Source organism: Pseudophryne corroboree, assembly GCF_028390025.1.
Source record: "Pseudophryne corroboree isolate aPseCor3 chromosome 3 unlocalized genomic scaffold, aPseCor3.hap2 SUPER_3_unloc_5, whole genome shotgun sequence".
NCBI lineage: Eukaryota > Metazoa > Chordata > Amphibia > Anura > Myobatrachidae > Pseudophryne > Pseudophryne corroboree.
In genome coordinates this window covers 3,753,725-3,770,511 of record NW_026967541.1, presented here as the reverse complement: position 1 = coordinate 3,770,511, position 16,787 = coordinate 3,753,725, and the positions used below count along the sequence as shown (strand labels likewise).

Genomic DNA, 16,787 nt, shown 5'->3' with positions numbered 1-16,787 from the left:
ACACAAGAGGGAAAAAAACAAAAAAACACAGACTATAATGACATTTGCATACAGTCAGATTAAACTGAGGTGAAACAGTATAATATCAGTGTATAATACACACAGCTTCTCTACAGATCATATAGTGACAGTCACTTTGGTATATTGGGGAGACCCTAAATCCCACCTACCTGATCCTCCTGTGGGATCCTGTGATTCTCCTCTGTACAATCCTGGGAATACAGAGGACGGGGACATCTCTCTGGGGTATCTCTGTTACTGGACCCATCTGTAGGAGACACACAGTGACTGAGTACATTGTATATATGTGATTATGAGTTGATGTGTGTATATAGGGGCCCCCATACCTGCTCTCCCCTGTACAATACATGACAGTCTCCTCTTACCCAGTGATGTGAGGGGCCGGTGATTCTCCATCATCACGTCCTTGTACAGACCCCTGTGTTCCTCTATATACTCCCCCTCCTGCATGGAGACATAGACAGTGACATCCTGACACCTTATAGGAACCTGACACACACAGTGATACAGTCATCACCCAGACACATCCCCTGGTGTTACTGTATAATGCCCCATTCCCAGCAGTCACCTCTCCAGTCACCACCCAGACACATCCCCTGGTGTTACTGTATAATGTCCCATTCCCAGCAGTCACCTCTCCAGTCATCACCCAGACACATCCCCTGGTGTTACTATATAATGCCCCATTCCCAGCAGTCACCTCTCCAGTCATCACCCAGACACGTCCCCTGGTGTTACTGTATAATGCCCCATTCCCAGCAATCACCTATCCAGTCATCACCCAGACACATCCACTGGTGTTACTGTATAATGTCCCATTCCCAGCAGTCACCTCTCCAGTCATCACCCAGACACATCCCCTGGTGTTACCGTATAATGTCCCATTCCCAGCAGTCACCTCTCCAGTCATCACCCAGACACATCCCCTGGTGTTACTGTATAATGTCCCATTCCCAGCAGTCACCTCTCCGGTCATCACCCAGACACATCCCCTGGTGTTACAGTATAATGTCCCATTCCCAGCAGTCACCTCTCCAGTCATCACCCAGACACATCCCCTGGTGTTACTGTACAATGCCCCATTCCCAGCAATCACCTCTCCAGTCATCACCCAGACACATCCCCTGGTGTTACTGTATAATGCCACATTCCCAGCAGTCACCTCTCCAGTCATCACCCAGACACATCCCCTGGTGTTACTGTATAATTTCCCCTTCCCAGCAGTCACCTCTCCAGTCATCACCCAGACACATCCCCTGGTGTTACTATATAATGTCCCATTCCCAGCAGTCACCTCTCCAGTCATCACCCAGACACATCCCCCGGTGTTACTGTATAATGCCCCATTCCCAGCAGTCACTTCTCCAGTCATCACCCAGACACACCCCCTGGTGTTACTGTATAATGTCCCATTCCCAGCAGTCACCGCTCCAGTCATCACCCAGACACGTCCCCTGGTGTTACTGTATAATGTCCCATTCCCAGCAGTCACCTCTCCAGTCATCACCCAGACACATCCCCTGGTGTTACTGTATAATGTCCCATTCCCAGCAGTCACCTCTCCAGTCATCAGCCAGACATATCCCCTGGTGTTACTGTATAATACCCCATTCCCAGCAGTCACATCTCCAGTCATCACCCAGACACATCCCCCGGTGTTACTGTATAATGTCTCATTCCCAGCAGTCACCTCTCCAGTCATCACCCAGACACATCCCCTGGTGTTACTGTATAATGCCCCATTCCCAGCAGTAACCTCTCCAGTCAGCAGCTGAATGATCTTGTTGGTGAGTTCCAGGATCTTCTGGTCATTGTCTCCCTCATGTATCAGTGAGTGAGGTGGAGGCACCGGGATGGGGCTCTGGGTGCTCCTGACACGTGGGGATAGCTGGGCGTCTTCTTCACTACTGTGTATTCCTGTGAAATGCGGGAGACACCAAATATCATTGCATACACTCCTAGATCTCCTTACCTCCCCAGTCATGTCCCTGTATTATTACTATAGATATAAGTGATGTCACTGTGACACTCCCAGATCTCCTCACCGCCCCAGTCATGTCCCTGTATTATTACTATAGATATAAGTGATGTTACTGTGACGCTCCCAGATCCCCTCACCTCAAGAAGGAGGGCAGCAGGAGACAGGCTGTCGGAAGGTGAGGGGGCAGCAGGGGCAGACGGGATGGCAGGTGTAGGGTCAGTGGGAAACAGACTGGTGATAGCAGGAAAGGGTGGTTGTAGAAGACAGGTGGCAGCAGGTGAGGTGGTAGGATGGGGGGATCCGGTAGGTGAGGAGGGGTTGCAGTAGAGACGGGGTAATGACAGGCAGGGGGCTGCATGTGTGTGTGGGGGGGAGAAGACAATGGTCAGCAGGTGAGGAAAGGAGCAGGTGAGGGGGTCAACAGTAGACAGGTGGGGAGCGGCTGGAGACTGGGAAGGGACAGGTAGGGGGCAGCAGAAAGTGGTGGCAGTGGGCCACAGGTAAGGGGGGTTGCAGGGTGAGATGGGATACAGCAGCCATCACCTGGAGGATGAGAGCGGCAGGAAATGGAGGAGGGTGACGGCAGGAGAGACAGGTGGGGAAGGGAAGCGGCAGCCATTATCTAGAGGATGAGAGCGGCAGTAGAGACAGGTGGGGATGCTGTTCGCGTCTGCCAGTCTTTTAAATGTCCCTCCAAAAATGGTTGCCATCTCCTCTAGCTACCGTCAGAAGTGTCTCCTCTGAGGCGGTTGCCATTTTGGGTGGGACACTTTCAACATTATTCCATGCGGAAACCAGACATGGAATACTGTCTCAAAGTGACCGCAGCCGCATTCGCCCCGTGCGATTGCACAAATCGCCTAGCCCTAGAAATGGCTTTGGTGGCAGAAGACTGGGGTGTGGCAGGAGATAGGTGAAGGGGCAACAGGAGAATGACAGGGAGCGGCAGGTCAGAAAGACAGCAGGGACAAATATGGGGCAGCAGGTGAGGGGACATTAGGAGAATGTCAGAGGACGCATGGGGGGGTATTAAAAGAATGTCAGGGGCACCAGGTGATAGACAGGGCAAACAGGCGAGATGGCATTAGGAGAATGTCAGGGGCAGCAGATGACAGACGGACAGCAGGTGAGGGGTCATAAGGAGAATGCCGAGGGCAGCAGGTGAGGGGGCATTAGGAGAATGCCAGGGGCACCAGGTGAGGGGGCATTTGGAGAATGCCAGGGGCACCAGGTGAGGGGGCATTTGGAGAATGCCAGGGGCACCAGGTGAGGGGGCATTTGGAGAATGCCAGGGGCACCAGGTGAGGGGGCATTAGGAGAATGCCAGGGGCACCAGGTGACAGACAGGGGGTGGTAAATGAGAGAGCATCAGGAGAAGTCAGGGGCAGCAGGTGAGGGGGCATTAGGAGAATGTCAGGGGCAGCAGGTGAGGGGGCATTAGGAGAATGTCAGGGGCAGCAGGTGAGGGGGCGTTAGGAGAATGTCAGGGGCAGCAGGTGAGGTGACATTAGGAGAATTCTAAGGGGCAGCATATAAGGGGGCATCATGAGAGGATAGGAGCAGGAGAGGGGGTATTAGGAGAGTGTCAGGGGCAGGAGGGGGATATTAGGAGAGGTTGGGGCAGGAGAGGTTGGGGCAGGAGAGGAGGTATTAGGAGAATGTAGGGCAGGAGAGGGGGTATTAGGAAAGGTTGGGAGCAGAAGAGGGGGTATTAGGAGAATGTAGGGACAGGAGATTGGGTATTAGGAGAGTTTGGGAGCAGGAGATTGGGTATTAGGAGAGCTTGGGGGCAGGAGAGGGGATATTAGGAGAGGTTGGGGGCAGGAGAGGGGATATTAGGAGAGGTTGGGGGCAGGAGAGGGGGTATTAGGAGAGGATGGGGGCAGAAGAGGGGGTATTATGAGAAGTTGGGGGAAGGAGAGGGGGTATTAAGAGAAGTTGGTGGCAGGAGAGGGGGTATTAGGAGAGGTTGGAGGCAGGTGAGGGGGTATTAGGTAAGGGTGGGGGCAGGAGAGGGGGTATTAGGAGAATGTAGGGGCAGGAGATTGGGTATTAGGAGAGGTTGGGGACAGTAGAGGGGGTATTAAGAGAGGATAGGGGCAGGAGAGGGGGTATTAGGAGAGGAGAGGGACAGGAGATGGGGTATTAGGAGAGGATAGGGGCAGGAGAGGATGGGGCAGGAGAGGGGGTATTAGGAGAGGATAGGGGCATGAGATGGTGTATTAGGAGAGGTTGGGTGCAGGAGACAGGGTATTAGGAGATGTTGGGGCAGTAGAGGGGGTATTAGGTGAAGTTGGGGCAGGAGAGGGGGTATTAGGAGAGGATGGGGCAGGAGAGGAGGTATTAGGAGAGGCTTGGGGCAGGAGAGGGGGGATTGGGAGAGATTGGGGCAGGAGAGGGGGTATTAGGAGAGGTTGGGGACAGGAGAGGGGGTATTAGGAGAATGTAGGGGCAGGAGATTGGGTATTAGGAGCAGTTGGGGACTGGAGAGGGGTACTAGGAGAGGAGAGGGGGTATTAGGAGAGGATGGGGGCAGGAGAGGGAGTATTAGGAGAATGTAGGGGCAGGAGATTGGGTATTAGGAGAGGTTGGGTGCAGGAGATTGGGTATTAGGAAAGGTTGGGTGCAGGAGAAGGGGTATTAGGAGAGGTTGAGGCAGGAGAGGGGGTATTAGGAGAGGCTTGGGGCCGGAGAGGGGGTATTAGGAGAGGATGGGGCAGGAGAGGGGGTATTAGGAGAGGTTGGGGCAGGAGAAGCGGTATTAGGAGAGGCTTGGGGCAGGAGAGGGGCGATTGGGAGAGATTGGGTGCAGGAGAGGGGGTATTAGGAGAGGTTGGGGGCAGGAGAGGGGGTATTAGGAGAGGTTGGGACAGGGTACAGGTGGGATTAGTGGACATTACCTGGAGGATGAGGGGGCAGGAGGTCACACCCTGGATGGAGGAATATGTACCGGAAGTGGGTGGGGCGGTATTTCCGAGCCATCGTCAGCATAGCGCATGGGATTATGGGTAGTGACTACCACGGCAACTCAGCAACCAGGAGCTGCCCGCCCACTCGCTGCCCATAGGGCGCAGCTCCAGTCACTGTTAGACCCAGCCCCGCCCTCTCTCCCTCTCTAGTGATGGGTAGTTCATGAATGATTAGTTCAAAATGAACTAATCTCAAAGTGAACTAGTTTGTTCAGGTCACAGCTTTGGCAAAGATTAGTTCATCAGGAAGGAGGAGTTAGACACAGACAGAATAGAGCCAGCAGCTGCATTAGGCTTCTCACTGTCTCATTCACTCACTGGATTTTCACTTCCTGAATCTGATGCTGTGAAATGAAAGGTAAAAGTACAACACAGCCCAGCAATACAGATCTAATAAAAAGATGGGATCCGGACTGAAAGTCGACAGTAACTAGGTCGACAATGTCTAGGTCGACCACTATTGGTCGACAGTGACTATGTCGACAGGGTGTCTAGGTCGACAGGGTCTTTAGGTCGACATGAGGTTTTCACAATTTTTTTCTTTTTTTGTTAACCTTTTCATACTTAACGATCCATGTGGACTACGATTGGAACGGTAATCTGTGCCGAGGGAACAAAACGACGCCAAAATAACATTCAAAACTCATGTCGACCTTTTGATCTGCAGACCTAGAACATGTCGACCTAAAGACCCTGTCGACCTAGTTACTGTCGACCAATAGTGGTCGACCTAGACACTGTCGACTTTCAATACCACACCCTAAACAAATAGCATCTGCATTGCCTAGCCAAAGTCTATGTGTGTCTGTGAGTGAGCATGTGTGGTCATGCTGCTCACCTTTCTGTGATATAATCACTGTCCTATTAGTCCAGATGTCCAAACACTTGCTGCTACTTCTGGTACTACTGGCTTCTGTGCATACTGCTGTGCTAAATCTTCTGCTGGGTGTTGTGTAGGTGCAGCTGCAGCAGCACTGTTGTTATTCAGCTCTCACTCAGCAATACTCATGAGTCAGTACATCTCTGCTGCCACAGGGGTCACTGCTGTGCTCAGACATGGAGTGGACTCACTCTGTGGAGCTGATACTGAGCTGCATTGTCCTGACGACTCATGAGTCACCCTCCTTGCAAATAGTTCATTACAGTTCACTGATCAGATCTCTGACTCATACAGCCATATGAGTCAGTGCAGTACCTCTAAGCTACCATGTGTGGCACTGCTGTGCTCAGGCATATGCATTGTATGGAGCTGATACTGAGCTGCATATAGCCATGATTCATCCCCCCAGTATATTAGGTGACAGGCTACACTCCCAATCAGCTACAGACACAGCGCTGAGTCCCTGCAGGGTCTGATTACTCCACACAAGACACAGGGGGATATGTACTATGCCCCTTCAAGTAACATAAAGTGGAGCAGTTGCCCCTAGCAACCAATCAGCTTCTGTCACTTTATATACTGTTGAAGATAAATGACAGAAGCTGATTGGTTACTTTACATCTCAACTTTCTCTCTCTCTAAGGTCTGTTACATTGCGGCAAAGGGACTTTTTTTCTTTTAATTATTGTATTTTAAAAGCGGAAAAAGTGACTTATGAGGTTACTCTGAATTTGTGTCACTTGCATATTATGAAGTAAAAAGGAGTACCACCAATGGGAGTAATATTGCAGAGATACGTATGTCACTATAAGGTTGTTATATAACTTATTGCTTTTCTTACATATAAAACAATCTGACATATTACACACATCTGATCATTTACTCCTACAATGAGCTAGTACTAGAAATACCTCCTCTATGTGTAATAGTCTAGACTAGTTCTACATCCAATCACTCCTCTCAGTCTCAGAGTCAGTGAGTGACAGGATGAACTACATGAACTAATCTTCTGAGTGAACTAGATTTCCCATCACTACCCTCACCCTCCCATACGCCGCAGCCCCGCCTCCTCTTCCTCCCATATGTCACAGCCCCGCCCCCTCTTCCTGCCATACGTCACAGCCCCGCCCCCTCTTCCTCCCATACGTCACAGCTCTGCCCCCTCTTCCTCCCATACGCCGCAGCCCCGCCCCCTCTTCCTCCCATACGTCACAGCCCCGCCCCCTCTTCCTCCCATACGCCACAGCACTGTCCCCGCCCCCCTATCCCTACTATTGGTAGCAGCCCAGTCCCCGCCCACAGCTGCCTCCTGCACAGCGCATGGGATCAGCAACCAGCCCAGCCCACTCTCTCATAGGCTGCAGCATCCCGTCACTCAGCCAGCCCCGCCCCTGTCTCTAGCTATTGGTCGCAGGGTCCAGTAACTCAGTCACCTTTCTCCCGCTCATTGCTCGCAGTCCAGCCCCCTCTCCCTCCCATACGTCACAGCACCGCCCCCTCTTCCTTCCATACGTCACAGCCCCGCCCCCTCTTCCTCCCATAAGTCACAGCACCGCCCCCTCTTCCTCCCATACGCCGCAGCCCCGCCTCCTCTTCCTCCCATACGTCACAGCCCCGCCCCCTCTTCCTCCCATACGCCGCAGCACAGTCCCCGCCCCCTATCCCTACTATTGGTAGCAGCCCAGTCCCCGCCCACAGCTGCCTCCTGCACAGCGCATGCGATCAGCCACCAGCCCAGCCCACTCTCTCATAGGCTGCAGCATCCCGTCTCTCAGCCAGCCCCGCCCCTGTCTCTAGCTATTGGTCGCAGGGTCCAGTAACTCAGTCACCTTTCTCCCGCTCATTGCTCGCAGTCCAGCCCCCTCTCCCTCCCAACACGTCATGATGAGTGACGGGACGCTCAAATCAATGGCGGGTACAATGGGAGGGGCTGGATGATGAGTATCTGCGGCCTGTGTCGGGAGACTGGGCGGGGCTGCTCCTGGTAGCTTAGTGACTGTGGCTGTCCCTACCCATAATCCCATGCGCTATGCAGATGGTGACCCGGAAACAGTGCCCCGCCCCTTCCAATACACAGAGCTCTGCCCCCGGTCTCCTCCAGGTAATGGCCGCCGCCCCCTCTCCTGCCGGGCAGGGTGTATGTGCTGCAGTATGTGGTGCATGGAGAGTATATTACCCGTGTCACACACACACAGCGCTGCTCACACTGATGTCACTGGTGATACAAGGTTGTTACACATAGGGGGCGCTATACAGACATAGGGGGCGGTATACACACATAGGGGGATGTATACACACATAGGGGGCAGTATACACACATAGGGGGCGGTATACACACATAGGGGGAGGTATACACACATAGGGGGCAGAATACACACATAGGGGCAGTACACACACATAGGGGGCGGTATACACACATAGGGGGCAGAATACACACATAGGGGCAGTACACACACATAGGGGGCGGTATACACACATAGGGGGCGGTATACACACATAGGGGGCGGTATACACACATAGGGGGAGGTATACACACATAGGGGGAGGTATACACACATAGGGGGCGGTATACACACATAGGGGGCGGTATATACACATAGTGGGACGGTATACACATAGAGGTGCGGTATACACACATAGGAGGGCGGTATACACACATAGGGGGCGGTATACACACATATGGGGGCGGTATACACACATAGGGGGGCGGTATACACACATAGGGGGGCGGTATACACACATAGGGGGGCAGTATACACACATAGGGGGGCGATGTATCTGTGGGGGTTGGTGCCGACTTCCCGCTTATTTAGTGTGCTATAATGTGAATTTCACCTTGTACTGTGTGCTATAATGTGAAAGAGGCACCAGTACTAGATAGTATAAAGGGTTCTACTACACTAAACATGCCCCCTTTTAAGTGACCACGCCCCCTTTTCTGGAGCGCACGCGCATGATTGAGTCCTTGACTTTTGCATACCCCCACTTCAAAATTTCCACTTTGACCACTGATGCTACCCCTGTATATTATGACAACACAGGCCGCTCCTCCTGTATACTATGACAGCGCAGGATGCTACCCTTGTATATTATGCCAACACAGGCCGCTTCTCCTGTATACTATAACAGCACAGGATGCTACCCCTGTACACTATAACAACACAGGCCACTCCCCCTGTATATTATGACAATACAGGCCACTCCCCCTGTATATTATGACAATACAGGCCAATCCTCCTGTATATTATGACACTACAGGTCGCTCCCCCTGTATACTATGACAGCACAGGATGTTACCCCTGTATATTATGACAACACAGGCCGCTCCTCCTGTATACTATAACAGCACAGTATGCTACCCCCTGTATTTTATGACAACACAGGCCGCTCCTCCTGTATATTATGACAACACAGGCTGCTCCCCTGTATACTAAGACAACACAGGCCACTCCCCCTGTATATTATGACAACACAGGCAGCTCCCCCTGTATACTATGACAACACAGGCCGCTCCTACTGTATACTATGACAGCACAGGATGCTACCACTCTATATTATGACAACACAGGCTGCTCCCCCTGTATACTATGACAGCACAGGATGCTACCCCCTGTATACTATAACAGCACAGGCTGCTCCCCTGTATACTATGACAGTATAATCTGCTACCCCTGTATATTATGACAACACAGGCCACTCTCCCTCAATACGATGACAACACAGGCCGCTACCACTGTATATAACAACACAGGCCGCTACCCCTGTATACTATGACAGCACAGGATGCTACCCCTCTATATTATAACAACACAGGACACTCCCCTCTATATTATGACAGCACAGGATGCTACCCCTGTATATTATGACAACACAGGACACTCTCCCTCTATACAATGACAACACAGGATGCTAACCCTGTATATAACAACATAGGCCGCTACCCCTGTATACTATGACAGCACAGGATGCTACCCCTGTATATTATGACAACACAGGACACTCCCTCTGTATACTATGACAACACAGGATGCTACCCCTGTATATTATGACAGCACAGGATGCTACCATTGTATACTATAACAGCACAGGATGCTACCCCCTGTATTTCATGACAACACAGGCCGCTCCTCCTGTATACTATGACAGCACAGGATGCTACCCCTGTATATTATGACAGCACAGGATGCTACCAATGTATACTATAACAGCACAGGATGCTACCCCCTGTATTTTATGACAACACAGGCCGCTCCTCCTGCATACTATGACAGCACAGGATACTACCCCTGTATATTATGACAACATAGGCTGCTCCTCCTGTATACTATGACATCACAGGATGCTAACCCTGTATATTATGGCAACACAGGATGCTACCCCTGTATATTATGACAACACAGGCCACTCCCCCTGTATATTATGACAACACAGGCCACTCCCCCTGTATATTATGACAACACAGGCCGCTCCCCCTGTATATTATGACAGCACAGGATCCTACCGTTGTATATTATGACAACACAGGCCGCTCCTCCTGTATACTATAACAGCACAGGATGCTACCCCTGTATACTATGACAATACAGGCCACTCCCCCTGTATATTATGACAATACAGGCCAATCCCCCTGTCTATTATGACACTACAGGTCGCTCCCCTTGTATACCATGACAGCACAGGATGTTACCCCTGTATATTATGACAACACAGGCCGCTCCTCCTGTATACTATAACAGCACAGTATGCTACCCCCTGTATTATATGACAACACAGGCCGCTTCTCCTGTATATTATAACAACACAGGCTGCTCCCCTGTATACTAAGACAACACAGGCCACTCCCCCTGTATATTATGACAACACAGGCAGCTCCCCCTGTATACTATGACAACATAGGATGCTAACCCTGTATATTATGACAACACAGGCCGCTCCTCCTGTATACTATGACAGCACAGGATGCTACCCCTGTATATTATGACAACACAGGCTGCTCCCCCTGTATACTATGACAGCACAGGATGCTACCCCCTGTATACTATAACAGCACAGGCTGCTCCCCTGTATACTATGACAGTATAATCTGCTACCCCTGTATATTATGACAACACAGGCCACTCTCCCTCAATACGATGACAACACAGGCCGCTACCACTGTATATAACAACACAGGCCGCTACCCCTGTATACTATGACAGCACAGGATGCTACCCCTGTATATTATGACAACACAGGACACTCCCTCTGTATATTATGACAACACAGGATGCTACCCCTGTATATTATGACAGCACAGGATGCTACCATTGTATACTATAACAGCACAGGATGCTACCCCCTGTATTTTATGACAACACAGGCCGCTCCTCCTGTATAGTATGACAGCACAGGATGCTACCCCTGTATATTATGACAACACGGGCCGCTCCTCCTGTATACTATGACAGCACAGGATGCTACCCCTGTATATTATGACAACATAGGCTGCTCCTCCTGTATACTATGACATCACAGGATGCTAACCCTGTATATTATGGCAACACAGGATGCTACCCCTGTATATTATGACAACACAGGATGCTACCCCTGTATATTATGACAACACAGGCCACTCCCCTGTATATTATGACAACACAGGCCACTCCCCCTGTATATTATGACAACACAGGCCACTCTCCCTCTATACAATGACAACACAGGATGCTAACCCTGTATATAACAACACAGGCCGCTACCCCTGTATACTATGACAGCACAGGATGCTCCCCCATGACAACACAGGACACTCCCCCTGTATATTATGACAACACAGGATGCTACCCCTGTATATTATGACAACACAGGATGCTACCCCTGTATATTATGACAGCACAGGATGCTACCATTGTATACTATAACAGCACAGGATGCTACCCCCTGTATTTTATGACAACACAGGCCGCTCCTCCTGTATAGTATGACAGCACAGGATGCTACCCATGTATATTATGACAACACAGGCTGCTCCTCCTGTATACTATGACAGCACAGGATGCTCCCCCTGTATATTATGACAGCACAGGATGTTCCCCCTGTATATTATGACAACATAGGCTGCTCCTCCTGTATTCTATGACATCACAGGATGCTAACCCTGTATATTATGGCAACACAGGATGCTACCCCTGTATATTATGACAACACAGGCCACTCCCCCTGTATATTATGACAACACAGGCCACTCCCCCTGTATATTATAACACAGGCCGCTCCCCCTGTATATTATGACAGCACAGGATCCTACACTTGTATATTATGACAACACAGGCCGCTCTACCTGTATACTAAGACAACACAGGCTGCTCCCCCTGTATACTATGGCAACACAGGATGCTACCCCTGTATACTATGACAGCACAGGATGTACCCCCTGTATACTATAACAGCACAGGCTGCTCCCCTGTATACTATGACAGTATAATCTGCTACCCCTGTATATTATGACAACACAGGCCACTCTCCCTCAATACGATGACAACACAGGCCGCTACCACTGTATATAACAACACAGGCCGCTACCCCTGTATACTATGACAGCACAGGATGCTACCCCTGTATATTATGACAACACAGGACACTCCCTCTGTATATTATGACAACACAGGATGCTACCCCTGTATATTATGACAGCATAGGATGCTACCCCCTGTATTTTATGACAACACAGGCCGCTCCTCCTGTATAGTATGACAGCACAGGATGCTACCCATGTATATTATGACAACACAGGCCGCTCCTCCTGTATACTATGACAGCACAGGATGCTACCCCTGTATATTATGACAACATAGGCTGCTCCTCCTGTATACTATGACATCACAGGATGCTAACCCTGTATATTATGGCAACACAGGATGCTATCCCTGTATATTATGACAACACAGGATGCTCCCCTGTATATTTATGACAACACAGGCCACTCCCCCTGTATATTATGACAACACAGGCCACTCTCCCTCTATACAATGACAACACAGGATCCTACACTTGTATATCATGACAACACAGGCCGCTCTACCTGTATACTAAGACAACACAGGCTGCTCCCCCTGTATACTATGGCAACACAGGATGCTACCCCTGTATACTATGACAGCACAGGATGCTACCCCCTGTATACTATAACAGCACAGGCTGCTCCTCCTGTATACTATGACAGTACAGGCCGCTCCCCCTGTATACTATGACAGCACAGGATGCTACCACTCTATATTATGACAACACAGGCTGCTCCCCCTGTATACTATGACAGCACAGGATGCTACCCCCTGTATACTATAACAGCACAGGCTGCTCCCCTGTATACTATGACAGTATAATCTGCTACCCCTGTATATTATGACAACACAGGCCACTCTCCCTCAATACGATGACAACACAGGCCGCTACCACTGTATATAACAACACAGGCCGCTACCCCTGTATACTATGACAGCACAGGATGCTACCCCTGTATATTATGACAACACAGGACACTCCCTCTGTATATTATGACAACACAGGATGCTACCCCTGTATATTATGACAGCACAGGATGCTACCATTGTATACTATAACAGCACAGGATGCTACCCCCTGTATTTTATGACAACACAGGCTGCTCCTCCTGTATACTATGACATCACAGGATGCTAACCCTGTATATTATGGCAACACAGGATGCTACCCTGTATATTATGACAACACAGGCCACTCCCCTGTATATTATGACAACACAGGCCACTCCCCCTGTATATTATGACAACACAGGCCACTCTCCCTCTATACAATGACAACACAGGATGCTAACCCTGTATATAACAACACAGGCCGCTACCCCTGTATACTATGACAGCACAGGATGCTCCCCCATGACAACACAGGACACTCCCCCTGTATATTATGACAACACAGGATGCTACCCCTGTATATTATGACAGCACAGGATGCTACCATTGTATACTATAACAGCACAGGATGCTACCCCCTGTATTTTATGACAACACAGGCCGCTCCTCCTGTATAGTATGACAGCACAGGATGCTACCCCTGTATATTATGACAACACGGGCCGCTCCTCCTGTATAGTATGACAGCACAGGATGCTACCCCTGTATATTATGACAACATAGGCTGCTCCTCCTGTATACTATGACATCACAGGATGCTAACCCTGTATATTATGGCAACACAGGATGCTACCCCTGTATATTATGACAACACAGGATGCTACCCCTGTATATTATGACAACACAGGCCACTCCCCTGTATATTATGACAACACAGGCCACTCCCCCTGTATATTATGACAACACAGGCCACTCTCCCTCTATACAATGACAACACAGGATGCTAACCCTGTATATAACAACACAGGCCGCTACCCCTGTATACTATGACAGCACAGGATGCTCCCCCATGACAACACAGGACACTCCCCCTGTATATTATGACAACACAGGATGCTACCCCTGTATATTATGACAGCACAGGATGCTACCATTGTATACTATAACAGCACAGGATGCTACCCCCTGTATTTTATGACAACACAGGCCGCTCCTCCTGTATAGTATGACAGCACAGGATGCTACCCATGTATATTATGACAACACAGGCCGCTCCTCCTGTATACTATGGCAGCACAGGATGCTACCCCTGTATATTATGACAACATAGGCTGCTCCTCCTGTATTCTATGACATCACAGGATGCTAACCCTGTATATTATGGCAACACAGGATGCTAACCCTGTATATTATGACAACACAGGCCACTCCCCATGTATATTATGACAACACAGGCCACTCCCCCTGTATATTATGACAACACAGGCCGCTCCCCCTGTATATTATGACAGCACAGGATCCTACCCTTGTATATTAAGACAACACAGGCCGCTCTACCTGTATACTAAGACAACACAGGCTGCTCCCCCTGTATACTATGGCAACACAGGATGCTACCCCTGTATATTATGATAACACAGGCCACTCCCCCTGTATATTATGACAACACAGGCCACTCCCCCTGTATATTATGACAACACAGGCAGCTCCCCCTGTATATTATGACAGCACAGGATCCTACCCTTGTATATTATGACAACACAGGCCGCTCTACCTGTATACTAAGACAACACAGGCTGCTCCCCCTGTATACTATGGCAACACAGGATGCTACCCCTGTATATTATGACAACACAGGCCACTCCCCCTGTATATTATGACAGCACAGGATCCTACCCTTGTATATTATGACAACACAGGCCGCTCTACCTGTATACTAAGACAACACAGGCTGCTTCCCCTGTATACTATGACAACATAGGCTGCTCCCGCTGTATACTATGACAGCTCACGATGCTACCCCTGTATATTATGACAACACATGCCACTCCTTCTGTATAGAAAGACATTACATGCCGCTCACCCTATATAATAATAGTAACAAGACACCACAGGCACTTACCCCTGTATAAAAGGGCAACACAGGCTGCTCCCCCTGTGTAGTAGGATGTCATAATCCACTACCCCTTTATCGGAGGATGCCACAGGTCGTTCCCCCCGTAGAGTAGTACAACACATAGCGCTCCACTGTATAGTACAATGCCATCATATGTATAGAATAACGGTAGCGGCAGGGTCTGCACCACCTGTATTACACTAACGGCGGGGTCTGCACCACCTGTATTACGGTAACGGCGGGGTCTGATACACCTGTATTACGGTAACGGCGGGGTCTGCCCCACCTGTATTACGGTAACGGCGGGGTCTGCGCCACCTGTATTACGGTAACGGCGGGATCTGCGCCACCCGTATTACGGTAACGGCGGGGTGTGCGCCACCTGTATTACGGTAACGGCGGGGTCTGCTCCACCTGTATTACGGTAACGGCGGGGTCTGCGCCACCTGTACTACGGTAATAGGACACTAGAGTATCAGCCACCTGTACAGGGATAATGTAGCACCAGAGGCTGCTCCAGCTGCACTATAACAAGGCACCAGAGGCTGCTCCCCCTGTAGTACAAAACCTGACACCAGAGCTGCTCAGCCTATAGAATAATAATAATAATATCATTACCTGCTGCCAGACACAGCAATGGCTGCTCTCTGCTCCTGCTGCCTTGTGGGAATGATAGAAGGAAGGCGGAGCTCAGACCAGGGGAAAATGGCCGCCGCTCCTGAAGTCATTACACGGCCAGGGAACCTATTGCTGCTGGCGGAGTGGTCTACAAGAAAATGGCCGCCGACCTCCTGCACTGAGGACATGTATTGTAATTGTTATTACAGAGGGCGGGGCTGTGGGAGTGGTGTACGAGGGGAGGGGCCAGTAACCTGTAAGCAGCTTTTGCCAATCATGTCCTACTTCCTGCCTGTGCGTTCCATCTGACTTCCGGACTGTGCGTTCCACATGCAGGAAGTGAGTTTTCATCGACTGCTGCAGCCTCCCAGTGTCCGTGGAAATCAGGTAATGGCGTCTTACTATACAGGGGGAGCAGCATGTGGTGTCCAGATATTATTATAATACAGGGGGAGCAGCCTGTGGTGTCCTGTTATTATTATACAGGGGAGCAGCCTGTGGTGTTCTGTTATTAATACTATACAGGGGGAGCAGCCTGTGTTGTCCTGTTGTTGTTATTATTATACAGTGGGAGCAGCCTATGGTGTCCTGTTATTATTATACAGAGTGAGCGGCCTGTGGTGTCCTGTTGTTATTATTATTATTATTATTATTATTATTATTATTATACAGGGGGAGCAGCCTGTGGTGTCCTATTATTATTATTATACAGGGGGAGCAGCATGTGGTGTCCTATTTTTATTATTTTACAGGAGGAGCAGCCTGTGGTGTCCTGTTATTATTATTATTGTTATACAGGAGGAGCAGCCTGTGGTGTCCTGTTATACAAGTGGAG

At 49.9% G+C, this 16,787-nt stretch overlaps 1 protein-coding gene across 1 annotated transcript in view; it reads right to left on the bottom strand.

Annotated features, from left to right (window-relative positions):
- LOC134984367 (zinc finger protein 585A-like) overlaps nucleotides 1–16,001 on the bottom strand; it is a 125,052-nt gene extending 109,051 nt beyond the window's left edge. Inside the window, exons 1-4 of the mRNA XM_063949965.1 lie at nucleotides 15,953–16,001; nucleotides 1,778–1,938; nucleotides 387–510; nucleotides 171–268 (exon numbers count right to left, since the gene is read on the bottom strand). Of these exons, the coding sequence (XP_063806035.1) occupies nucleotides 171–268; nucleotides 387–471 (183 nt within the window). The 5' untranslated portion in view covers nucleotides 472–510; nucleotides 1,778–1,938; nucleotides 15,953–16,001. The remainder of the gene's footprint in view (nucleotides 1–170; nucleotides 269–386; nucleotides 511–1,777; nucleotides 1,939–15,952) is intronic.
- Between the last annotated feature and the right edge of the window lie 786 nt (nucleotides 16,002–16,787).